Source organism: Bos javanicus, chromosome 23 (genome assembly GCF_032452875.1).
Source record: "Bos javanicus breed banteng chromosome 23, ARS-OSU_banteng_1.0, whole genome shotgun sequence".
NCBI lineage: Eukaryota > Metazoa > Chordata > Mammalia > Artiodactyla > Bovidae > Bos > Bos javanicus.
This window is the reverse complement of record NC_083890.1, coordinates 73,775-99,983: the sequence shown is the minus strand read 5'-3', so window position 1 is coordinate 99,983 and position 26,209 is coordinate 73,775. Positions and strand designations below refer to the sequence as shown.

At 47.5% G+C, this 26,209-nt stretch overlaps 2 protein-coding genes and 2 pseudogenes across 10 annotated transcripts in view; 3 read left to right on the top strand and 1 right to left on the bottom strand.

The window, feature by feature from the left end:
- Positions 1–226: 226 nt before the first annotated feature.
- LOC133236027 (olfactory receptor 4P4-like) lies at positions 227–2,132 on the top strand (annotated as a pseudogene).
- A 5,566-nt stretch (positions 2,133–7,698) lies between these two features.
- Positions 7,699–7,817, top strand: LOC133237068 (5S ribosomal RNA; annotated as a pseudogene).
- A 2,103-nt stretch (positions 7,818–9,920) lies between these two features.
- On the top strand, positions 9,921–14,154 carry LOC133236025 (S-antigen protein-like). 2 transcript variants are annotated; one of them, XR_009732704.1, is made up of 3 exons: positions 9,921–12,256; positions 12,445–12,511; positions 13,223–14,154. XR_009732704.1 is itself a non-coding variant. In XM_061397766.1 (2 exons), the coding sequence occupies exon 1, from the start codon at positions 11,413–11,415 to the stop codon at positions 12,112–12,114; it is 702 nt and encodes a 233-aa protein (XP_061253750.1). In that variant the 5' UTR covers positions 9,921–11,412; the 3' UTR covers positions 12,115–12,511; positions 13,223–14,154. The 2 variants fall into 2 exon arrangements, 1 of the variants encoding a protein (XP_061253750.1); XM_061397766.1 differs by having other exon boundaries at positions 9,921–12,511.
- Positions 14,155–14,241: 87 nt separating this feature from the next.
- Positions 14,242–26,209, bottom strand: part of LOC133236023 (liprin-alpha-1-like) — a 34,260-nt gene continuing 22,292 nt past the window's right edge. For 7 of the 8 annotated variants that reach the window (XM_061397765.1, XM_061397758.1, XM_061397761.1 and 4 more), the window contains 6 exons: positions 25,960–26,183; positions 23,947–24,169; positions 18,988–19,068; positions 18,203–18,399; positions 17,193–17,365; positions 14,242–15,884 (listed from right to left, as the gene is read on the bottom strand). In XM_061397765.1, coding sequence (XP_061253749.1) covers positions 15,829–15,884; positions 17,193–17,365; positions 18,203–18,399; positions 18,988–19,068; positions 23,947–24,169; positions 25,960–26,183 — 954 coding nt within the window. In that variant the 3' untranslated portion in view covers positions 14,242–15,828. The remainder of the gene's footprint in view (positions 15,885–17,192; positions 17,366–18,202; positions 18,400–18,987; positions 19,069–23,946; positions 24,170–25,959; positions 26,184–26,209) is intronic. The other variant, XM_061397760.1, reaches the window with a different exon arrangement.

The window sequence follows — 26,209 nt, the reverse complement described above, 5'->3', positions numbered from 1 at the left end:
CGGAACTTTGTCTAATTTATCACTGTATTCTTAGCTCTTAGAAGAATATTAGTACTAGATATTCAAAAGACTCATATTAAATGAAAATGATTTCAGTGGGTCTCAAAATAGCTTGTCTTTAAAAGGCATTGGTGCCATTTTAAGTAGATATTAGGTTTCCATTTTCTCATCAATGATTCGTTTCATTGGTTTTGTCATTTCAGATAACTTTCCTGAACATCATATCATGGAAGATAGAAATAATGTTACTGAATTTATCCTCTTAGAACTTTCTATGGACAAGAAAGTCCAGATCCTCTGCTTTTTATTTTTCTTATTCTGTTACCTGGCTATTTGGTTGGGGAATTTGATCACTGTGATTTCTATTACATGCAGTCAGCTAATCACCCAGCCCATGTACTTCTTCCTTAACTGCCTTGCACTCTCAGACCTCTTCTACACCTCCACTGTGACACCCAAACTCATGACTGACTTACTGATGGAGAAAAAGGCCATTTCCTATAAAAACTGCATGACACAGCTTTTCACCACCCACTTCTTTGGGGGGAGATTGAGGTCTTCATCCTCATAGGGATGGCCTGTGACTGCTATGTGGCCGTCAGCAAACCTCTCCACGACGCCATCACCATGAACAGGCAAAAACGTCACTCAATTCTCATAGCATAGTGTGCAGGGGGACTTCTTCATTCTCTTGGTCTCTTTCTTCTTGCGATTGTTTTACCTTTCTGTGGCCCCAGTGAAATAGATCACTATTTCTGTGATGCATATCTTTTGTTGAAACTAGCCTGCACTGATACACACAAAATTGGCTTTCTTGTCATTGCCAACTCTGGCTTGATGGGACTGGTGCTCTTTGTGGTTTTGATGGCCTCCTACATTTTGATTCTGTATAATGTGTGCACATATTCTGCAGAAAGCCACCATAAAGCACTTTCCACCTGTAGTTCCCACATCACAGTCCGTGATCCTCTTTTTCACACCTGTCATCTTTGTTTACATTAGACCTGCCACATTACCAAAAGATAAAGTGTTTACGCTCTTCTACACAATTATTGTCCCCATGCTCAACCCGCTTATCTACACACTTAGAAACATGGAGATGAAAAATTCCATAAGAAGAGTTTGGTGCAATAAAAGGTTCTGGGAAGGGAACTTAATGATCTGAAGGTCATTCGTCTGACGCCAGTGACTGTCTTCTCATCACTCCCTCTGTTGCTGATTCTCTCCTGCTAATGGGAAAATCAGTCAGAATGTGTAAAAGCCAAGCCTCCAACAACAGCTTGCCTTCGGTGGTTCCTTCTTTATTTTCCTCTCAATGTGTTTTCCTTGATTTCACTTTTCACTAATAATCCCCTTTGTTTAAAAAAAAAAAGAAAAGAAAAGAAAACTTTTTACAGAGTAAAAACACACTGAAAAATCTGGAGGGAGAGTGATCCTGCCTGTATTGAAGGCTAAACCTGGGGGAGACTTCGCTCTCAAAATACTTGGCCTCAAGGTATAAAAGGTAATAATATGTTAAAAGGTAAAAGACAGTTGAAGAATCCACCTGCTAATGCAGGAGACACAGGTTCAATCCTTGGGCCAGGAAGATCCTCTGGAGAAGGAAATGGCTGCCTACTCCAGTGTTTTTGCCTGGGAAATCCCATGGAGAGAGGAATCTGGTGGGCTACAGCCCATGGGGATGCAAAACAGCTGGACATGATTCAGCGACTAAACAAAAACAAAAAGGCAGTTATAGGAAAATAAGAACAATCACATACTGCAAACTCCTTTCAGAACTATATACCTAGCCTCGTATCCTACAACTCTAGATTTCTTTTAATCAAGTACCTAGAGATCTTTTTGTGTGTATTTGTGAACTGCGATTATTTTACTTAAGTGAAAAGAATATATAGATCTAAATACAACATAGTGTAAAGTCCAGCCTTATAGTCTACATGGCAAGTCTTACAGTCTGAAAAGCAAGTCACTGTGTGATCTGTTTGTGAAGTAACATTGTAAGTATTGGGGAAAATATATGTGTGTGTGTATATATATATATATATATATATATATATATATACACACACACAAACTCTTGCTATTTTAACTGGGTTTGACATTAAGTATACATGATCAAGGAATAAATAAACTACAACTGACTTTGCTACAAAATAGAAGAAAATATAAATCCAGCTTGAACATCTGGAAGTTCACGGTTCGTGTACTGCTGAAGCCTGGCTTGGAGAATTTTGAGCATTACTTTACTAGCATGTGAGATGAGTGCAATTGTGCGGTAGTTTGAGCATTCTTTGGCATTGCTTTCTTTGGGATTGGAATGAAAACTGACCTTTTCCAGTCCTGTGGCCACTGCTGAGTTTTCCAAATTTGCTGGCATATTGAGTGCAGCACTTTCACAGCATCATCTTTCAGGATTTGAAATAGCTCCTCTGGAATTCCATCACCTCCACTAGCTTTGTTCGTAGTGATGCTTTCTAAGGCCCACTTGACTTCACATTCCAGGATGTCTGGCTCTAGGTCAGTGATCACACCGTCGTGATTATCTGGGTCATGCAGATCTTTTCTGTACAGTTCTTCTGTGTATTCTTGCCACCTCTTCTTAATATCTGCTGCTTCTGTTAGGTCCATACCATTTCCGTCCTTTATCGAGCCCATCTTTGCATGAAATGTCCCCTTGGTATCTCTAATTTTCTTGAAGAGATCTCTAGTCTTTCCCATTCTGTTGTTTTCCTCTATTTTTTTGCATTGATCACTGAGGAAGGCTTGCTTATCTCTCCTTGCTGTTCTTTGGAACTCTGCATTCAGATGCTTATATCTTTCCTTATCTCCTTTGCTTTTCACTTCTCTTCTTTTTACAGCTAAGTCATACAGTGACTCACTTAGTGGCTCAGTCACACACTTGATAATGTAAGGAACAACACTTCTTGAAACAGGCAATATAGAAAACAATAGCAGTAATAGTAGAATCATAAGTAAGAAGTTAAGTCAAGAACTTCTATTAGGTGTAGCCCAGTGACATCTCCATGTCATCTGACTTAGTTTGCTAAATGACTATAGCTTGCTGTTGATATCCTGGTTGTAGATCCTGAGCATCTGATCTTTATTCAAAGACTGGTTATTGAGATAAGCTTTAGAAACAAACTCAGAATGTCCTTTTTAACAACTTAATTAAACCTCTTAGCAATGTAACATAACCACAAGGAACTATCTAAGGAGTGAGTCTTAGTAAATACAGACCTTAATTTAAAAAACTGGAACTTAATATTCAGTGAAACATAATAGATGCCATAGGCCTGACATCAGTTAGGTGGATTTTTCTTTTAGAGCTCCCCAGTATACGTTGAGATTTCTGTATATGTCAGGAGACAGTCTTTTTATTTACCTGATAAGGCTGTTCAGAACCCAAGTGTCTCCAGTTTCTGGGGGGATGAGGCAGGGAGAAAAAAGGCATAATTTTACCCCTAGGAGTAAATCACTAGATTGTTTTAAATGATCAGTAACTCGAGGAGAAGTGCTTCTTTATATCTGAAAACACAGAGTAAAAGTCAACAATATGTCAGACAAAAAGTCGTGAAAATTGTGGTCATATTTAGCAGTCTACTCCATCCCATGCAATTGATCCCTTTGTTCTGCTGTCCTTGCCCAATGACCAAGGACATCAGGGAAAGCAATAGTCTCGAAGAAACTCATGAAGTTTTTGTGAACGTCTGTGTGACCTGTCCAGCAAAGTGGGTGCCCTGATCACTGGAGATTGTGGAAAGCACCTTTTAACCATTTTTTCTATTCTGAGATATTAATCCTGAAGCCAGGAAAGGCATTATCAAATAAAAATGAGGTTTGTCAGGGAGCCAGGAAAAGCCAAGTGGCCATCTTGGACCTCTCATAGCCCCAACTCTTTGGTTTATGGCCATTTTTAATCCATTTTAAATTCCCTGAAGACGTGTTAACTTTTGTAGAAGCAGAAGGAGCTTTGTTCATATGTGCTGTAGTCTATTATCAAAAGCCACATTCCAAGAAAACTGTGTTCTTTTAATCAGTGAGAGAAAACCAAATTCGAGTTTGGTAACAGCTTATATTCACTGTGAAACAATAGTTATTCACTTAGTCATAGTAACAATAAGACTTCAAAGGCAGTTTAATGTCTTAACAAACTTATACCATGCACAAAACTCTTCTTTCACTTGCAACACATCTGTTTACACTTTCTGTATTCATCACTTCATTTGTCCATTTAGAAGACAGCCACCTGTACGTTTAGACTTACTTTGCTTTTCCTTAATAGAATGTAACTCCATTCCTTATTACTTTTTATTAAAAACACACATCTTACTTTTCTTCAGAAACCATGACTTGTACTTTACATCATCATTCTGTAGATTGGTAAGGATAAATCACCCAAAGTTATATCATTTATAAAAGTATCTTCACAATGTCTCTGTTAATTAGATCAATAAACAAACATCAATATCATGTATCAATTCAATAATGATTATTTCCCAGTTCACACAAGCCTCCAATTCATTTACTTTAATTTTCTTGAATTTAGAATTGTTTGATTTGTAAGCACTTACTTCTCTTTAGGCCAATTAATTAGAGCTCATTGAACCACTTAGCCTTTAGCAATTTTTTCCAAGGATGGAGACACACCGAGACACACACAAATCTGGACAGACAGAAACCTCAGATTTTCCACCTGAAATTTAAAATGTCTCTTTGTCCCTTTTATTTTCTTGGCTTGAGTCCCAGCTCATGGCTGGAGTCCCAGATAGAGTGGGCTGTGTATCTCAAGGACATGATAAGAGTTAACTCAGGTTTTTCCCCAGGCATGTTTCTGTTTCTCAGGCAGGATCAGAGCTCCCCAAAAGAGTATTTTCACAAGTCAAACTTTTAGTAATTACATGTGCAAAAAGAACCAGTTTTGCAATTTCAAAAAGATTCCATTTTACCTAGTTTTCTCCGGAGTCTAAAGAATACACATGGCCATTCAGGGTTCAAAATGTCATTTCTCCTTCATGTAGTCATAGCTTCATAGCTAAACTTTAAACCAGAGAGTGCTCAAATTGGCTCTGATGACAGGGGTAGACTGATCGATAAGATGTCCCAGCAGGGATTATCTCTCTGGGCAGGCGAGGTCTTCTCTTAAAGCAAAGAAACCCCATATATAAGGGATTTTTAGGCCTTGAGGATCAAAATTATCCCAGTTTTTCAAGATATTATTCAAGGGGGGTGGTTCTGGACTGTTAGGCCCCATCTGTAAGAGAGAAAAAAGCAGTGCCCAGTGCCATGGCTTTTTTCTACCAGAGGTGTCTGCCCCTGCTCTAGACGGGGTTGGAGACTGATTTTCCACCTAAGCTTCCTTCCCTGGCCAGAGCTAACCTGTCTCTTACAGGTGGAGGTGTCCTACTCCCAACCCCCCTCGTTCTACCACCCAGGCATGGTGGAGATGCACCAGGGTTAGACCTGATGGCATCCCAGATTGATGTCCAGGTCCTCACCATTAAAACCTTGGTTTGATTTCCCTTTTATTCCGGCACCACCTGGGGTGGAACAGAGTAGTTTTCCGGATGCTTGCCGAGCCAAGACCACTAGGGGAAGCACCCAACTTCTGTGTACCTGCGCACATTCCTCATAACAGTATAAGTGGCAAGTCATAAAGGGATGAACAGAAAACCCAAGACATCCTCCTGAGAGTGGCCACACGAGTCTATTTAATAACAAAGGAGGCGATGGAGGGCCCGCCTGCGAGGAAAAACTAATCCTTCATATTCATGGAATGCCAACATCATCCTTTTTATTCCTGTCCATCAGACTGTACAAAAAGAATACCTAAGGAGTTGAGACAAGAGCCACTGGAGGGCTTCGTCTGCTCTGCTAAGAGCTAGCGCTACTAAGGGAAGAAGCCCAATGCACTTTCAATCTGCCCAAATCTGGGGTGTCCCAATCTGTGTCCTCAGGAATCTCATGCTCACCAGCAATGCCTCAATCCATATAGTCCAGAGGCATAGCCATGACAAGAACTTTCCTGAGTGTCTGTGGGGTCAGGATGGTGATTTCCAGTCTGAGAGATGTCCCTGGAGCTAGAGCTCCAGCTAGCTCCCTAAAGTGCTCCTGTCTGCAGTGTCCTATAAAACTTGGAATGGGGGCCTTGCTAGAAAAGCACAATAACAGCATGGATTGCCAGTCCCTTGAAAGTCTACAATCCGGCACACAAGGTTAATAACTTTAATTCCCCAAGCACATATGAAATGGTCAGAGGGACCAGGAAAAGCTGACTGGGGAAAAGAAGTTCAGTCCACATGCTTCTGATTTAGTAAAGTAGCTGCTGCTGCTAAGTTGCTTCAGTCGTGTCCGACTCTGTGAGACCCCAGAGTTGGCAGCCCACCAGGCTCCCCCGCCCCTGGGATTCTCCAGGCAAGAGTACTGTAGTGGATTGCCCTTTCCTTCTCCAATGCAGGAAAGTGAAAAGGGAAAGTGAAGTCACTCAGTCGTGTCCAACTCTTAGTGACCCCATGGACTTCAGCCTACCAGGCTCCTCCACCCATGGGATTTTCCAGGCAAGAGTACTGGAGTGGGGTGCCATTGCCTTCTCCGTAGTAGAGACCACAGTAAAAAAGCAAAAGAATCTCAACTCTGAGTGTTCTTACCTTGTCTCGAAGATCTTGGACAAGCCCCCAAGATGATAACCTAGCAGTCAACGGTGACCAATGCCACTGGATTCATGGTGTCTGAAGAAGAAGATATTAATCTGGGGTCAAAGACAGTCTCAGTCACTCAGAGCTTTGTGTATATTTTATTTAAAGTGAAGGTGACAGAAAAAGCTTCTGACACAGACATCAGAAGGGGCTCACTAATTTAAGTGGGGCCATATATACTTCTCAACTAGCCTCTGAGAATAGACAAAAAACATCTCAAGGATGTGAGCGTTTTGCCCAGACCCTTTCCTATAACATACATCCAAAGCTCAAAAAGAGGAATGTCCTTGAACCTGAGATACTGCTCCCTACAATGCCTACTTGTCTTAAGCAAAAGAATGTGAAAAAGAAAGCAAGCTTGCCTCCTCCTTAAAGGGGCTTTAGGCTTGGACTCTTTATCAACCTGCTGGGACAGGTAAGTATACAGTTAAACTCAGAAAACTCTAATGTTGTAATGGTGGTGAGTAAAGCATTTGTATAACATACCACTGATAACTCATATAAGTATATCACGTATAAATTCAGTATGAAGGTCAAAAGATAAAATATCAAAATGATAACTACAAAATGAAATAATGGAACCATGTTTGAAGAATTAGATGACAGTATGATACTAAGTCAACAGAGAGACTCAATGAAGAGCTACAAATTATTATTTTTTTTAAAGAAAACTAACATAAATTCTGGATTTGAAAACTAAAATAATTGAAATGAAAAATTGATAGGTTCAACAGCACATTTGAGATGCTAGCAGAAATAATCCATAAACTTGAAGATGAATTCATAGAAATCGATGTAAAAATAAAGAGAAAAAAATGTTCAGGGAAAATGATCTAAGGCATCCATTCATTACACCATCAAGTATGGAAGGAGAGAGACTCTCAGAAAGCAGGGAGAGAAAGGGGAGGGAGTAAAATTACTTGTAGACGGAATGGCTGACCGGCAGGTCAGAGCAAAAGGGAGGTGCAGCGCAGGGCTCTTAGGGCGCCGGGCGGCAGCAGCCTCCGTCTAAGGCCATAGCACCCTGAACGCGCCCTATCTCGTCTGATCTCTGAAGCTAAGCAGGGTCGGGCCTGGTTAGTATTGGGGTGGGAGACTGCCTGGGAATACCGGATGCTGTAGGCTCTTTGCCTTCCCTCTCCTTTAGCCCCCGCCCCAAGTCCCAACTCTTGGGCTCCCGCAGCCCCAGCCCCTCCTGGGGGTGGGTGGCCAGGGCACCGACTCCCGCTGCAGACCTGGGTTGCCTCCGCGCGGCCCGCGAGCCCCTCCGCATTTGGCTTCCAGGAAACCAGACGACCGTCCCTCGGGTCTCCATCTGGGGCTCCCTTGGCGTGCCTCAGGCAATCCCGGGGGGCTGCACCAGCTCCAGCCCCAGCCCCAGCCCCAGCCCCAGCCCCAGCCCCAGCCCCAGCCCTACCCCCAGCCCCACCGCCCACCCCCCATCCTCGCAGGCGAATGCCCGAGCTCGCGCGCACCCGCGCGCACACACAGATAGATATATGTGCACAGACGGTGCATGTATACTTTTGGTGGATATATGCCTGGGAGTGGAACTGCTGAATCATATGGTACTTCTAGTTTTAGTTCCTTCAGGAACCTCCATACTCTTTTCCATAGTGGCTCTACCAACTCACATTCCTACTAAAGGTGGAGGCGAGTTCCCTTTTCTCCACATCCTCTCCAGCATTTGTTATCTACAGACTTTTCCATGAGGACCATTCTGACTAATGTGAAGTGGAACCTCGTTGTAGTTTGGAGTTGAGTCTGTCCAATCATGAGTGATGTGGAGCAAGATGACCTTTTTAAAATGCAGATGCATTTCTATCACCTCCCTGCTCCAACTGCTCTTGTATTTTCCCATCATAGAGAAGATATGACCAAATCCCTTCATTGCTTGGTCCCCACTTTCTTCTCTGATTTCTTTTCACTGGAATGCCCTCTGCACTCTTTTGGTTCCATCCCATAGGGCATTTTTCATTTCTTGAATGTACTAAGGTTCCCTTGTCACGTAGCCTTCCAAGATGCTATTTTACCTGCCTGAAATTCTTCCTGCATCTCAACCCTGGTTTACGTTGGTTCAACCTATGGATCTCAACTCAATTATTAGGCTGAAAAGCCTTCTCTGACACCCAGTTTTTGGTGAGGGAAGAGGCCCCTATAGAAGTTCTCAAAGTATCTGCCTGTTATTTAGCATTAGATTAGTCTCAGTGAAAGAAGGAACTGTGTTTCTTCTTCTCTCAGCATTCTATTTCCAGAAACATATTGCATGCTCATAGTAGGTGCTCAATATTTATTCAGTGTGTGAAAGACAGAAAAGTTCTGTGAAGCCTCAACTTTTCACTTGGCTCAGCACTTTTGATCTCTTTGTATCTTTGTCGATTCAGTTCTTTTCTTTCTTCTGTTGATGTGCACACTATATTCAAGGCATGATCTAAGGCATGCAGACATATCAATAAATATAGGTTCTTGCTTTCCAGGAACTCGTACATCAGATTTCTATAATTCAGGTTTTTTTTTTTTTTAATGCTCTAGAACAATGTGAACTTTTAGTATTATCCATTTTCATTTCAAAGAAAGATCATTTTACTTACATAGCAAAGGTGGAGATCTTCCAACTTTCAGTCCAATACTTATACCTTGACGATTTCAGGCAAGTCTTGTGGTTCCTTCTGGAGGTGTGTGGCTCTTCCAGAAATGTGAAGATCTTCCATAGTCCTCAGACTTTGGTGTGATTTGGAATCATCAAGAAAGTTTCCAGGTATAGGTTCCAGACCACCACCTCAAAGAGTCAGTAGCGAATGGAGTGGATTCCAGCAATATGCATTGTTAACCAGCATCACTGGTGATTCTGTTGCTACAGACTCAATGCAGTGGGCAGGGCCTGGACTGCCCACTTGGGTCTGATGTGGAATGGAAAGAAGGGCTTACCCCCTCCACTGTTTCTAGCCCTGTGACTAGAAACGGTCCCCAAACAAAAATCAGACAAACAAGATTATCCCAGATCGTAGTCCATGAGATGAAGGAACTAAGCAGCTGGTTGAGATGGAGCCAAGGGGAAAGGTTGCTCTTTTTCTCTCCACCTCTACTCCTTTCTTCCTTGATGCCTTAGTGATTCATCGTGGAGATTTGAAATAAAGTTCACAAGAGTCATATTTGTTGAATAAAGATTTTGCATTGAACCAACTCTAAAAAATGAAGAAAGTTTCACCTGCTACATGGGTCTTTTAAAAAGTCAATTGCTTTTCAACTCTGGGGTTTCTCCATTGCCTTGTTCAAGTAGCCTTAATCGTAAAAATAAAATAAAACTAAATAAAGATTCAAATATACCAACAAAGGAAAGCTTCCGTTTCTTAAATCATCTTTCCACTTAGTAGAACACTAGCTCTTTTCTTTGTATTTTGACTAGGCAATTAGTTGTATTGTGGCTCAGATGGGAAGGCATCCACCTGCAGGAGACTCAGGTTTGATCCCTGGGTTGGGAAGATCCCCTGAAGAAAGAAATGGCAAACCACTCCAGTATTCTTGACTGGGAAATGCCACGGACAGAGGAGCCTGATGGGCCACAGTCCATGGGTAGCATAAAAGTTGGGCACAACTGAGCAACTAAGAACAGAAGTATTTCCAAGGACCACATTCAAGAGATTTGGAACTCTTGCTTGACTCCCTCATGTTGACCATGTTGACTAGGCAGCAGATAGCAGCTGATTCATCTGTACAATTAACAAAGAATGTGTCATTCTGTTCTATACTTTTCTGTACTGTAGGAAGAGACTGTACAGAGCAGATGTCTGGACTTGTACAGGACTTTTGGTCCTTTAGAGGATTACAGTTGCACCATCAATGCTTGCCAGAGGTGGCAGGAAGGCGGCCCTGAAAGTTTGAGTCCAGACATGTCCAGTGTTTTAGGATATATCAGATGAGTAAGAATGCATTTACCCTTCACTATGTCTCCATAGAAAGTTGCTTTGGGTTTGGAGGTACACACACACACACACACACACACACACACACACACACACCCTGCCGCCGAGACAGGTCAAGAGCTAGAAACCACAGGTAAGGGAGACGGAGAAAGAGGGAGAGAGAGACAGCAAGAGGACACGCAAGCTTCCCAACCCCCGGCCTCCACACCCTCCCCCCTCCACTCTGGGTATCCACCCAGCCCCAAGTCGACCCGACCCCACCCTCACCCACCGACACACTCACACACACTCTCACACACTCACCCTCTGGCCTGGGGGTGGGGGCTGGGTCTCGCCTTAGGTAGCCAGGCCGAAGGGGACCTTTGAGACCTCGGCTTCAAGGAAGTCTTGGGGTCCCCACGGGTGACCGCCAGCCCCAGGGCACCGCGTCCAGCCGCGCCCGGCCCAAAGCTGACGCCCCCTCCCTTGGGGAAGCTGCTTCTTCCTCATTGCCTTCCTCTGAGGTGCGTCACGGGCTGTGCCAGTGTGTCTGTCTCAGATCCGATGCCATCCTCTCTTCCCTGTCTGTCTCCTGTTTGCTGTCTCTCTGTCACTCGCTCTGTGTCTCCCTCTGTCTCTGCCTCCGTGTGTGTGTGTGTGTGTGTGCGCGCACGCGCACGCGTCTGTCTGTCTGTCTATCTGTATCTCCCTCTCACAGTCCTGGAGTCTATCTCTGAACTTTCATCTCTTTCTGCCTCTGTCTCTCCTGACACCCGGCGGCCCGTCCGTTCCTCTGGCCTCGGCCTCTCACAGGTGCTATGGCTCTGGCTGATGAGGTTGCGACGGCGGGCTGTCGACTGTCTGTGTGTCTGTCCGTGTGCCTGCCTGTCGCTCGTCTGCTCTCGCAGGAAGGTTGTGTGCTTGTCCGGCGGCGTGGGGGAAAGGTGGGGGCCTCGGTAGGGCGAAGGGGCGGGGCTGAGGCGCTCGGGTGGACCGCGCCTCCGTGGCTCCCGGTGGGTTTGGGCACCGGGCAGGTGTCGGGCAGGATGGGCGCTCAGGGCCCTGGCTGGGCTGCGCCTAGGCCCACAGGAGGCTCAGAGGCCCGAGGGCCGCGGGGGTCGGCTGGCGGCGGGGCCGAAATCCAGACACCTCCGGGCCGCGTGGCCCTGGGCAGCGAACGGGATCGAGGGAGGCCCGGCTCGCCGAGCGCGGCCGGGCCTGGAGAGGCCCAGGGTGGAGGGCGCCAAGACCTCCGCGCCCCTCAGCCCACCCCCCAGGCCCCGTGCGCACGCACGCCTGGCATGCCGCTGGGGGTCCCGGAAGCCCTCCGGGCTGCCGAACCTGGCCAGGCGTTTGCTGGCCGCGGGGTGGCAGTGTTCGGGGGCGTGGCGGCATTGGCCGGCGGAGTCTGGTCGCGGGTCGTTCGGCTCAAGTACAGCGCGCGCCCCCATGGTGAGGTGTGGCCTGCTGGCCCGACCGGCAGGTCAGAGCGAAAGGGAGGCACAGCGCAGGGCTCTTAGGGCGCCCGGCGGCAGCCGCCTCCTTCTAAGGCCATACCACCCTGAACGCGCCTGATCTCGTCTGATCTCGAGGGCTCACATTTGATGGTGGTCTTGTCATCTCCTACCTCTTTCTCGTAAAGCTGGCAGCTGAGGGAATGAGGTAAGTGTAAAATTGAATAACAATAGACTGTGTGGAATCTGTGAATGTGGAGCTCTGTGAATCCGTAGGTCTGAGAGACTGGCAGCTGCCGACGTGGAGTATCTGTCCCCATGACCGCGTTTACGTCATCATATGTGCCATTGACCGCCCTCCCCTTTGCACCCTTCCTCCCGCGCTCATGGGACCAGGCAGCGTGGCAGGAATGCAGGGGCTGGATTCTGCTACAGTCAGGACTTGCTCCTGATGTGCTTCGGGGTGAGTACAGGCCGGCCTGGTCCTGCGGGGGCACGGAGCCCACGCCCCAGGGAGTGGAGGGTCAGTGGGTCTCTGGAGGTTAGCCTGGGAGAACCCTCACAGCAGAGAACGTGACCTTGGCGCCCCACTGCCGCCGGAGTGGTCAGAGCATGGCCAAGGCCCCTCGCATAGGGACGCATGGGTATCCCTCCCACACCGGCAGTGTTGCCGGGCACGCCCTGTGTGCACGTTCTCGGAGGGAACAGGGCCCAGGGCGTCAGGGTTCACGAGGCTGCCCTGCCCTGGGCCTCTCCGTACGGAGGCCAGCGTTTCACACGGAGGTGCACCGGCATCTGGGGCTCGGCTGCTGCTAAGGGGCCACCCTCCCTTGCAGGTGCTGCTCTGGGTGGGCCTCTGGTGGGTCCGGCCCTGGGGCCCAGCCCTGCTCGAGCAACTCTGAGGGCAGGAGGCTGTCTGCTCTGTCCTGTTCACATCTCAGCTAGAAAGCTGGATTGGGCTTTTGAGTTTTTTTTACCAGCAGCTTTTAGCTATATGTCAGAATAAAGTCAGCCACAGAGTACTCTCCTTGATCTGCTTGGCCCTCCATGTTTCTCTGAATTCTCAAAGCAGCTGAAGCCCCAAATGGGGTGGGGGGTGGGGGTGTCAGGAGGGGCAGGGGCTGGGGCACCAGCTGCCAACCCAGGACTGACTTTTCTGTGTGTGTGTTTCCAGTTTACCTGCACGAATTCTCCAGATGTTTATACAGCATCCAGTATACAACAAAGACTACATTTTGAACTCGATGGAATCTTTACTCTGTTAATACTTGTTACATAGACCCGAAGATATTACAGGGTTTTTAATTAGTGAAAAATTCATGAATACCATAGAGAAAATATTTTAGAATTTAATGTTTCTGATATTTATGTAAACTTATGACTTCATTTATATAATTACTTCCTTTTTCTTGTATATTCAGGCTATGAATATCCTTTCAGATCAATTTCATGTTCTGATACCTGATTTCAGTCTTTCAAATGAATGTACTGTAGTGCTTGTCTGTATAAATCCTATGAACAAACACAGGGCTTTTGTAAATGATGCATTTATTGTAATTATTCTTGTTTAATTTTTCAATGTTAAACCATGAGAGAAGGGGTTTTCCTGCGATTGTAAAATCATCATGACACGGTGTGCTTTATTATCCTTCCAGAATGTAACCAAGCTCTCCAACAATCACTCTGAAACAAGCAAACTTAATTTCAACCAATTGTTGTTGGATGTTAACGACTGGCCTAAACTGTACTTTTTCTAGCAAGAAATGCTTTTTGTCCACAGCGTGAAGTGATTTAAAAGTACTGGGTGTTAAATGTGAGCTTCTAATGAAATTTGGGCTGAAAGGATGCCTAGAAGAAGACTGAAAATCTCTCCTGTAACCCAGTCTCTGTGGACCCGGATCCCTCCTCTCCAGTGAGACTCTTTGGGGACCAATCGCAATGCCCTGCACCCGCTGCAGAGCCATCGAGCTGGACAGTGAAGGTGCCACTTCCCAGACAGACAGGGTAGTGTAGCTCTGACAAAGGCCTTATTTTTATGTAAATCATCTTTTTACATGATTGTAAACATGTTTAAAGAATGGACCTAGGCGTACATTTTTAGATTGTGATGACATAGCCATTCTGGATTGTGTAAGTAGCAAATGTAATTTTTACTTTTTCAACGGCACATTAAAAAAGCCAGCAAGAGATGCATTCAGGTCACAGTGTGATATTTATTATGCAGCTGGTATCTTGGTAGACAGAGACAGCATGTCTCTTTACATGTGGGTTCCGCCTTTAATTTACTTGTACAATTCATTGTTATCATTCTATTTTCCTATTAATCTTTTGTGAACTTCCCGAATATGTGACAAAGTATGTACAGTCTACTTTTGAACTATTTTCATCACAGTATTATTTATTGCTTTCTTTCAATAAAGTACTGAAGCAAAATTTCCCAGGGCCAATAAAGAGTGCCGAGGGTAAGCTGTACTCTCACTGAGAACAGACCAGAGCTGGTAATGGGAGCCCGTGTCATCACACGGACATTCTGTTAAGAGAAACGGACGGATGCAATGGAAAGGCCAGAAGGCGGAAGCATAGGTGTCCCTAGAGGACGACCCACAGTGTGTTCATGTCCTTGGCTCCAGAGACAAGAGGCTCCATCACTTCAGCATCTGCGGGGACAGGGCCCCTCTGCTGCTGAGGTGTGGGCAGCGGGCCGAGGGTGGGAACAAAGTGTAGGTGTCGAGGCTCACCGTCGGTCACGGGGTGGGGTGTCCGAGGGCAACCTTGACGGGGACCCAAATGATGCACCCTAGTCCAGCATCAGGTCCTCCCCCAGCATCAGACCGTAGTCCAGCATCAGACAGTAGTCCAGCATCAGACCCCCGTCCAGCGTCACGGCCCTAGGCCAGCATCAGGCCCTCCCCGACCCTCAAACCCTCCCCCCACCTCCGACCCTTCCCCAGTATCAGGCCCCCCACCTCCAGTATGAGGTGTGGCAGCCCTACTTGTCTGATACTCCTGAGCACACTCAGGCAGCCCCAGAGCAGCAGGACAATAGCTCTGGCAGGAGGTGCATCTTTAGGAATCACCTGCGGAGCAGCAGCAGCTGGGCTTTGTTTCAGGTCAAGGAGAGACAAAGAAAAGGCACTTGTGCAGGAGGCAGTGGAGGCTGTGGGCACGTTCCCCCAGCTCTGCTTCCTCCCCGTAGGGGCTTTGTTCTCCTGCTCTCTCACAGGCTCCAGGGTGGTGTCCTTCCAGAGTCACGGTCTCCTTGATATCTCAAGCCCAAGTCCTGAGTTGCGTCCCAGTCTGGTGTGGCAGAGGGCTGGGAACACCCAAGCTCAAGGGCTGAAAGGATTCCAGGGGGACAGCCGGGCCCCAGCAAGTGGCAGGGCAGGGGATGAGGGTGGCCGCCCACAGAGGGCCCCGGAGCAGCACTGGAAGGAGAGCAGTGATGCCTTAGCTCACTCGGGGACGCTGCCCGGCCTGGCACTCAGAGATGTTACTGCCAGCAGCTCTGGGGATACAGGAAGCCTGGCGAGTGACACCACGCCACCCAGGCCGTGTGGTGGGCACTGCTGACCATGGCCTCGGTTTTCATTCTGGTTCCAACTGTCCCTCCAAGGGCTGGCGGGCTCCTCTTCTGAACGGCACAGACATTTTCTTTCTGTGGGTGAACGCATCCCTTGTTTCTGTTGGTGCTGTTGTCGCTCATCATGTGTTTTCCTCTTTACAACCTGTGCTTGCTGCTCTTCCAGTTTAACTTAGGAGCAGCCCTTATTTTCTGCATTTCTAGTTGTCAGCATTCACTGGGGCTTTCCAGGTGGCGCTAGGGGTAAAGATCCTGCCTGCCAATGCAATAGATAATGAGAGATGTGGGTTCGATCCCTGGGTTGAGAAGATGCCCTGGAAGAGAGCATGGCAACCCACTCCAGTCTCCTTGCCTGGAGAATCCCATGGACAGAGGAGCTAGTGGGCTACAGTTCCTGGGGTCGCAGAGTCAGACATGACTGAAACAGGTTAGCACACACTCAGGTTTTAGTTCAGTCGCTCAGTTGTGTCCGACTCTTTTCACTCCTTGGATTGCAGCACTCCAGGCTTTCCTGTCCTTCACTATCTCCTGAAGTTTGCTCCAACTCATGTCCGTTGAATCATCATGCCATAGAGCTGTCTCATTCCTGTTTCATCCATGAGAGAGGTGGCTGGGGCTCAGCAAAGTGTCTGGTCCCACTGGGTGGGTGTGAACCTGCCCTAACCGCTCCCTAACCACGTGACTGTCACTGTGTCCTCTGTAAATCGGGAGGGGGCAGCACCTGCTTGGTAAGGGACACAAACAGCATCTGGTACATAATCAGTGCACCATCCATCTCAGCATTGTATTTACTACTAATAGGGATAGCATTTAATAATCTGCTCCTTTTTCTCTCTTGTCACTTAACTGTGCTCCAGACCACATCTGCTTTACTTACCCCTGTAAATCCCACACCCAGCACAAACGAGACTCAACACATTTGTGGCTGAAGAGGCAGGAACATACGCTGTCCTCAAGGAGAGGAAGCTGAGTGATATGGGGGCCTGATGATAACTCTGTGTGATGAGGGGACCCCAGGAGGACCTGTGTGGCTGTGGGGTGTGGTGGGGGGCATGGGCAGAACCCCTGATGAGCTCCTGGGGATGGGGAAGGTGGCAGGAAGGAGGGCGGGCTGTTCCTTGTGGGGTGTCCACAGATTGTACCTCACCCCTCACTGAGGAGCACTTAGGCCGTTTCCAAACACATGTCACTGTTAGGATGAAACAATCATCGCCCAGCTCCTACTCAATCAATTTCGTAGAATATGTTTCTAGCACTGGAGTACAATCATCTGCTTTATTCATTCCATGCTCCGTTCATCCACCCATCCAGCCAGCCATCTGTTCATCCATCCACCACTCACTAATCAATCCATCCATCCACTCTTAATTCACCCATCCATCCAACCATCCACTCATTAACTCAGCCGATCATCTCAGACCCATTGAGAAGACAGATGCCTCCTCCACTCCTGCTCCCAGGAGGACCCCCAGCATGATTGACAGGAGCCTCATGGGGACGACAGGGGAGACACAGAAGGGAGATGCCTGCAGGCCCTCCTCCCTCTGATCGGTGAAGCACCCACCTGGTCCTAACGCCTCCTTGCTGGGGTCTTCAGGCCGGCCCTTTTCCTTCTTGCGAAACAAGCGGCTGATGGAGGACTTGATGCCCTTCTTCTTTGGGGCTTTGTGCAGCGAGCCCTGGCTGCTGGTGCTGCTGCTGGGGTTATTCCCGGGGCTGTCCTGAGAGCCTGTGGAGCTTCGGGGAGAGAAAACGGCCTTTAACTGGCAGCCTTGTGCAAACACACACCCCTCCACAAGAGCTACTGATAGAAACGGGCACCCATGCAACACCCGCGCCTCAACCTCGCAGCTGACAGTTGGAGTCTCCTTCACCAACCACACTCCACACGAGCAATGCAGGCTCGCGGCGTAAGACAACCACACCGGGAAGCTGAGATTCTCTGCCTCGAGCTCTCCTCCGAGGAGGGCTTGACTCCAGGCCAGCTGGTGCAGAGGGCACTCTGACCCTCCCTTAGGGTTGCTGCTCGGCAGGTGATGATGCTCCAGGAGAAGACGAGCTCCCCTGCTCTGGGTAGGTCCCCCCGACTCCCACAGGGTAACCATCCGCGGCCGTGGCAGGTCACCGTGTAGGGCTGCTGGTCAGGTGACCACACGTGCCCCCCATCGAGTGCTGCCTGGCTCAGGACGGGAGCTCAGCAAGTAGTGGTCTGAATGAGGACAGTGTCAGTCACAGGAGGGGACAGGGTCTCCTGAGAGGAGACCCCTGCAGAAAAGGGAGGGACCCTCAAGAGCGAACCCGAGAGGCACGGGGCGGTCACCATCAGGAACGTGCCCCAGGCCAGGCAGACCTCTACCCAGAGCAGGAAGAAAGCTCCCACAGGAGTCAATCTGTAGAGATGGACGTTTTCTAAAATCACTGAGGTCACTGAGCTCTTCTTCCCCAGCACCTGAAGTTCACCACTAAACACAGGCACCGAACTCAGTGGTATTCCTTTAAAATCATCCTTGCAACTCTTTCAAGACAAGAGGCGCAGGGCTCCTGAAACTGACGATGCACACACAGGTCGCTTACTTGTGGGCGTCCCTGAGGTCCTCATGGGTGGCTGTGCGCAGCGCCCCCGTGTGCAGGCGGCCCAGCTGAAGGGACCGCGGCCAGGCGAGGGTCGAGGTTTCACATTTGATGGAGGTCTTGTCATCTTCTACCTCTTCCCGTATAGCTGGCAGCTGAGGGAGTGAGGTAAGTGTCAAATTGGCTAACAATAGACTGTTCTGAAAAAGGCAATCACACAGGCTTTACATTATAACCAGAAACTTATTTGAAAATCTATTAGCTATGCTTTCCCCCAAATACAAAAAAAACCCTTGTTATAGCTTAATGCCATCTTAAAGGACTGTCTTGTTCAAAAAATGCGGGGCTATGGAGCAGTGAGAGCATCTGACTGAGTGCAGAGACCCCGGACGGGAGCCTCCCTGCAGCCGGCCTCGGCCCTCCCTGGAATCCAGCGACAGATGGCCCTGCGGGGCAGGACAGCAGAGTGATGCTGGCACCATGAATCCTGCACGGCATGAACTGCCCTGATGAAAGGACTGTGCTCATCACCAGATGCTGCTCAGAAGCACCACAGCTAGAGTACAAAACCTCTCAGCAAAGCCATCCAGACCTTTCTGTTTGAAGGAGAAAAAGACACAGCTTGTGCCACCATCCAAGATCATTTGTAGTGATGATGCAGGTTACTGGAAGCCATGACAACAACAGAAACAGAGAAAAGGTACCTAACCCCTCCACGCGAACACCATGTGCCTGGATCGTATTTCTCGGTAACATACAGACTGGGGACTACCCACTGAAGTACTTACACACAGTTCGAGTGTCATTCGCTCACAGTGGTTTCCATAAGGCACCCCCAGGTCTTCACTAAGAGATGATCTTGTATCACCCTAGAGCAGTGGGAAGTTCAAAAGGGAGGAGATATATGGGTACCTATGGCTGATTCATGTTGAGGTTTGACAGAAAAGAAAATTCTGTAAAGCAATTATCTTTCAATTAAAAAATAAACTAATCAAAAAAAAAAAAAAAAGAAGAAGAATAAGATGATCTCTCTTGGACTCCCAGCGTTTCCGCTGGTCCTGGGTGTGAGGAAAGGAAAGACAGTTTGGGGACAGATTAACCCTGCAGGGTCCAAACAGGTCTCACTGATACATTTCGGTATGTGGTTAAACCAGGGGAGGTTTTAGGAAACATGCATGGCATGTATTGTTATAAACAATGAGTGTTGTTTTGACCAACTAACCTGTGCCTCTTTGGTGGGATTCTGTAAAGAATACTGATCCCGTGCAGCCCCACAGGAGCTTGGTGAGAACAAAGTAACTTAGTGCAAAATACAGCTGAACTCATTTAACAGCAACTGGATAAACTGGGCTCCCTCCCCTGAGCTCTAACAAGAACCCTCAGACAACAGAAGGCTACAAAGGCTAGAAATTTTCCACATGGAACTGAACAGGGATCAATCTCAAAGTCAAGTAAAAAGAAGCATTTATAAAAATCAGAAAACAACAACGAACAGAGCAGGGAAGTGACACACCTGGGTTGACTATGGACTCAGTGGAGACAAACACCTGCCTCAGAGTCAGGGCCCAGGCCAGCCCCTTCCCCCGGGCCTCCTCCTGAGGAAGGCCTCTGGGTCTGCGCCTGGCTGCCCTCCCCCAGGATGGGAGCTGCCCCACTGGTGCCACATGTGGCTAGGAAGGGCAGTGCCGTGTCCTCGCTGAACAGGAGGGCAAAGCAGGCCACAGAGCAGGCGAGCAGCACACCCAGGTCACCAACCCCAGGGGGACGGCGCTGCTCTGCTGGGCTCAGCAGAAGGTCTCCTGTGCACTGAGCTGCCTGAACTGGAGCACGGCCACCCCAGTCCTGCGGGAAGGCCCAGGAGTGCTCGGTCAGTGGGCTGGGAGCAGGAGAGGGACAAGGAAGGCCAGCCCTTGGGGCACTGGACTCCAACAACAGGGGCTCATCCAAGTGACCCGAGGGGAGAGGCAGAGAGCTCCCTCCTGATGCTCCCTCCATCAGGGATGCCGTGATGCACACGAGAGCCTCTGGAGGAAAGCGGGCTGGACAGCACCATGGTTAAGTGTCCAGGCTCTGATCAGACCAGTCCGCACCACGCTGCTGGGTGTGACAGCCTGGGCACGGTGCCCGGCCTCGCTAAGCCTCAGTGTCTATGTCTGCTGAATGGGGATAGCAGCAGCCTGGAGCTCACCTGAGGATGAGATGACAGACTCGGAAAGCACATGCCCAGCACACAGAGTCTCCTGCACACTGCTACCCACCATCATTAAATTGGCTTCCCGCAAATCTAACATCTATGGCTCTGATTCAGTCATTTCTTACATGAAAACACTAAGCGGAAATTCCATGGTGGTCCAGAGGTTAAGACTTGGCACTTTCACTGCCGGGACACTGGTCTGATCCCTGCTTGGGGAACTAAGATCCCATAAGCTGTGCAGCATGGCCAAAAACATAAGTACAGAAATTTTTAAAAATAAGAAATAATACTATGTCTATTATAAACAAGCATGAGATGATCAGAAGGCAAACAAGTGGGAGAAAGGCACACTGTTACAACTGTCCCAACGAATGACCTATTTCCGACAGAACCATCAGCACATTTTAAGTGGTGGGTGAGTTTCATCACTTCCATTAAAACATCAATTATTCACCAGGACATAACCACACAGTGTTCATTCACGTTAAATGATAAGGACTCTTTAATACTTCACAGAGAAACAAAGGCGTGCTACATTACTAAATAGTTTACCTTTTGACACTGCTTCCTTAAATCACTAGGCTGATAGATGCATGCAAAGAAATGAAGAGAAACCAGATTCATTGTGACTTTGCAGCTAAAATTTCAAGAATTCGTAGAGGCAAGTACAGTAAAGCAAAAATGATGGCAAACATGTAAGTGACATGAAGATTTAGAGAACATGTGACTGGAAACAGAACATTTTTTTTGACCACAGAATTTAAATAAGCTATTCAAGATTTACTAGAGAAACAGTATAAATTATTACTCAGGAAGATACCATTCTATTACAACATCATGATTTATTAAAGCATAGCATTCTGTACAACAAAGGGTCTTAACAGGTGTCTATTCTCAGCCAAATTTCTCTATAAGTTAGTTTCTCTTAATCAAAAACATGTTATACTTTAAATTATTAACTGATGAGGAAGTTACCATAATATCTATTTTAACATTGAACAAATCTAACCACCTCCTGGACATTAATGTGAAATCCTGACATATAATTTGATTTAAAACTTCTCACAATAAATTCATTAAAGCAAGTTCCCTGTGAAAATATGTAAGAATGAAAGCTAGCATAATAGCAGGTGCAGTCTTTACATTTTATTAACCATAGAAGATACTTTCTTAACGAGTCTAATAGAGACATTAACTGTGCAAAAGCTGATGAGATTTACAGCCTTAAATACAAGCACCAACACAGAAAGGATATTGTGTCAGTTCAGTTCAGTTCAGTTCAGTTGCTCAGTCGTGTCCGACTCTTTGTGACCCCATGAATCACAGCATGCCAGGACCCCCTGTCCATCACCAAGTCTTGGAGTTCACCCAAACTCATGTCCATTGAGTTGGTGATGCCATCCAGCCATTCATCCTCTGTCGTCCCCTTCTCCTCCTTCCCCCAATTCCTCCCAGCATCAGAGTCTTTTCCAGTGCGTCAACTCTTCACTTGAGGTGGCCAAAGTGCTGGAGTTTCAGCTTTAGCATCAGTCCTTCCAATGAACACCCAGGACTGATCTCCTTTAGAATGGACTGGTTGCATCTCCTTGCAGTCCAAGGGACTCACTCTCAAGAGTCTTCTCCAACAGCACAGCTCAAAAGCTTCAATTCTTTGATGCTCAGCTTTCTTCACAGTCCAACTTTCATATCCATACATGACAACTGGAAAAACCATAGCCTTGACTAGATGGACCTTTGGTGGCAAAGTAATGTCTCTGCTTTTGAATACGCTATCTATGTTGGTCATAACTTTGCTTCCAAGGAGTAAGCGCCTTTTAATTTCATGGCTGCAGTCACCATCTGCAGTGATTTTGGAGCCCCCAAAAATAAAGTCTGACACTGTTTCCCCATCTATTTCCTATGAAGTGATGGGACCAGGTACCATGATCTTAGTTTTCTGAATGGTGAGCTTTAAGCCAACTTTTTCACTCTCCTCTTTCACTTTCATCAAGAGGCTTTCTAGTTCCTCTCACTTTCTGCCTTAAGGGTGATGTCATCTGCATATCTAAAAGTCCATTAATTCTACACTTAAGAGGATCATTTCTTTATGTAAGCACAATCTCATTTATGAATTACACATGATATGTAGTTTAGGATCCATCTACATATATTATGCTTATAACTGCGTGCTGCTGCTGCTAAGTCACTTCAGTCGTGTCCGACTCTGTGCGACCCCATGGACTGCAGCCTACCAGGTTCCTCCGTCCATGGGATTGTCCAGGCAAGAGTACTGGAGTGGGTTGCCATTGCCTTCTCCTGTAACTGCACAGTGATACACCAATTCGACTTACTGCTATGGGGGAAAAACACCATTTAATGACACATGAAGACAAAGCACAAACCCGACTAAGGGGACACATGCTGTGGACCACAGAACGGCTATGACCAGAGGAAGTGGGGGGACGGGGGAGGGGAGATGGATAGGTAAACGACAGCCTCGGGGGCTGGTGGGGGATCTGGATTCATGACGACTAAGCAGACAACAGGATGAGAGAGGGAATCAAAAGCAATGATGAAAGCAGACACACTGTCAGAGAACTCCAACAGCAAGGAAAACATACAGAACTGTTCTTTGCCAAATATTTGGAAAGAAATCAAGCATGAATCCGCAGAGAAATCATCAAAGAATTTTAAATATCAACTAATTAGCCAATGATGCAAATTATAAAAACAGTGTCAAAAGACCACAAAATGGACTAGTTACCACTTCACAGGCCGCTAAAATGATTCACGGTTAATTTAATTATAAGCTGACTAACAATGCAGCTAACATGAAATGGGTGGTAACAGAAAAAAGAGACAATACAAGTCCAGTTACAAAGCAGAATGTTGCACACGTGATTTCATGGGGTAAACAGCAATGCACTCACAACACCTAAGCTAAACATGCAAGAAAGCTGGAACATGTGCTTTAGAGCAGCACACTCTGTCACCAAAAGCCCTAGGTCGTCATCCCAGTTTTAGACTCGGAAAAGTGAGGCAGCCCGACGTCTTCCCTGGGGCCCTGGGGCCCTGGGCTTTTAACCTGGTTTCACACGCAGAGCTGGACTGAGCACGTGGCCAGGTCCATCAGCAAGCAGACCAGTGTAGATTCTTGGTTTTGTTCCCACCGCATGCCCTGCACCCTGCAGCCAGGCATCCCCAATGGAAAATCTGCTGTACGGCTTTCCCATGCCATGAGAGCTGCCTATGGTTACTTTCACGAAGCTGTCTGCTCCCTGAGAACAGAAACTTCCCTGCAGCTGCTGTGCCCAGCACAGGCCAGGTGCAACGTTACAGAGGCAGGCTCTGGCTGAGTTCATGATGACGTGCTAAGTAGTGGTCCAAATATCAAGACTAATTTGTCGCTGTGCCATTGTGGAATGATTAAAGACTAGGCGGTTTAAAAACTTTTAGACCTCTGAGCGTAGCAAATGTACCTGATTTTCTTCTGGGTATAAAGAGAAAAAACAAAAAACAGACAGAAAACAGCGTGCTGGGGGAGGGATGCGGCAGGGAGGAGGCAGACACATACCAGAGTCATGATGCCCAGCTGGTCTCCCTCCTGCGCCAGGCTGTGCCGCCTCCTTCTGGGCTTGGGCAGGGGCGGGCAGGAGCCAGCATGCGAGGAGGTGGGAAGCAGGTTGAGGGAGCTCACTGATTTAAAACGGCGGAGGCTGCCTAAGCTCCCCCTGCCCTCCCTGCTCTCAGTCTCCTCGGCCCTCTGCTCCGTGTTCTCCTTCTCTTCTTCAATCAACCTAAAATAGAATAAAATGCATCACCTGCCTTTGTCAGCAGAGGAACCTGTCTGGACAATAAATTTGGGCTGGCATTCTGTGTCATGATTAGCAAATTCCAGAAACAGTTGCTCAATGAACATCTCAGCCAAAAGGTTCTACGTTTCCTCTTTTGAATATTCTCAAACTTAGAATAACTTAGCGTTGAGTCTTACAAACTGGCCCTGATCATTCACGCTTGATTTCACTTATTTACTCTAACATTCTGAAGGGGCCCTGGTGGCAACTCTCTTTCCTGTGAAGAGATACCTCCAGTTGACAACCCTTACCTCCCCTGCTCTCAGGGCAGAGATGCACGTCAGTGCCTCAAGTCTTTTCCACTGGGAATCAGGAACTCTGTATAATCAAAAAACCAATTCACAAACAAGCTGCAGTTTCTAAACACAAGTCTCCAGACCAGATGAAGTGCTGAGTTGGTCTTTTTTTTTTTTTTTTTTTAAGGTTGTGTATATACAAACGCATCACTTGATGAAGTTCTCCACCAGTTTTGTCTGAGTTTCTGGATTCATGTCAATGTGCTGCATTAACCTAGAATTCAGTTTCTGCTCTTCTCCCCTAATGTGTGGTGGATGTTTTTATATAGCAGTTTAAATACACGATTATGCAAATAAAATGATTTTCAAATTAAAATACAAGATTCTTACAGGAAGTAAACTCTCCAGCTTCACTTCTACTCATACATCTGGAAAGTTTTTCACTGTTGATAACAAGTTGATGGATAGAATTGACCATTTACATCAAGTCAACTTGTTGCATAAGGAAAAATCACTTTTACCTGACAACTTGCTGTAAAAATAAAAATATTAATCTATAACCGTTCCATACTTCTTGCAGGGACATGGAAAGACCATCTTTCTGAGCTCATCTGTGCTCAAACACGGCCCACAAAGCTGTCTGTCTTGGCGTCAAATGGGCAGGTGACACCACTTGCGTTTGCTGGTTGTCCCGTACACCCCCTGCCTTTCCCCCGGAGCATCCCGCTTGGCCGACAGGAACGGGCACCTCGGCCTGGGCTGACGTGGCGAGAACAGTCTGAGCAGCAGCTCTGCCTGGTCCTGTGCAGGGTCACCGGCCTGCGGCCACTCTGAAGGTGGACTCGGGACACGGGCATAGCTGTGCGGGTGTGGCACCAGGCAGGCCTCGGGGCCCCCAGCCACCTGGCTGCACCCAGACCCAAGGCCCCCCGCTCACCACGAGGCAGGCCTTTGGATTCTATCCTGCTTTGAAAATTGTTATAACTGCCAAGACGGTGTCTAAAGAAAACATCTTAAATATACTGATGAGATGAGAAAAACTCAAACACATGTCCTTGGACCACTGTCTTACAACAAGCCAATCTTCACACTGCATTAAGTTAAAAAGGAAAATGCAGATCTGAGTGGGAATTTGCCAAGTGCAAAACCCCAGCTTTCACCAGGTGGCTTTTCACCAGAACATGGGGGGCTCTGAGGGACACAGGAGGGTCCACGGGCCGCAGGGGACACCGCCTCAGCACCTCACCCACCTTGGTGCTCAGAGCTGAGGGGGGACACCCCACAACGCCTCCTGCCGCCCCCACAGAGTGCGGAAACCACACCATGGACAGAACGCCCCGGCTGACCGAGCTCTGTAATCAAGGGCCATCTCAAAACTGAAAATTCTTGACGCAGACCTGAGGTCAGGTTTCTTACTATGGAACACTCAGACGTCCCTAGGAGAAGACAGCTCCTCAGAGAAACCGAGTTTCTGGTGCTGAGTTAAGGATCACCCACCGGATCTCTTCACTGATGACGTCCAGCTGCTCCTGCATCATCACGGTCAGAGTCTTGGCATCGGCCTGCCTGCTGGGCGACAGCTGAGTGGCCGAGCTGAAGAGGGTGACCCTGTCGCCCTCGTCGTCAGACACGCCCTCGTCACTCTCAAAGGCCTGGGCCACGTCGGCCAGCATGCTGGCTTGCTGCGTGTGCTCGCAGTCCTGCTCCTTTGGGGTCTGCACCTGGGCACGAGAGGACCACGTCTCAT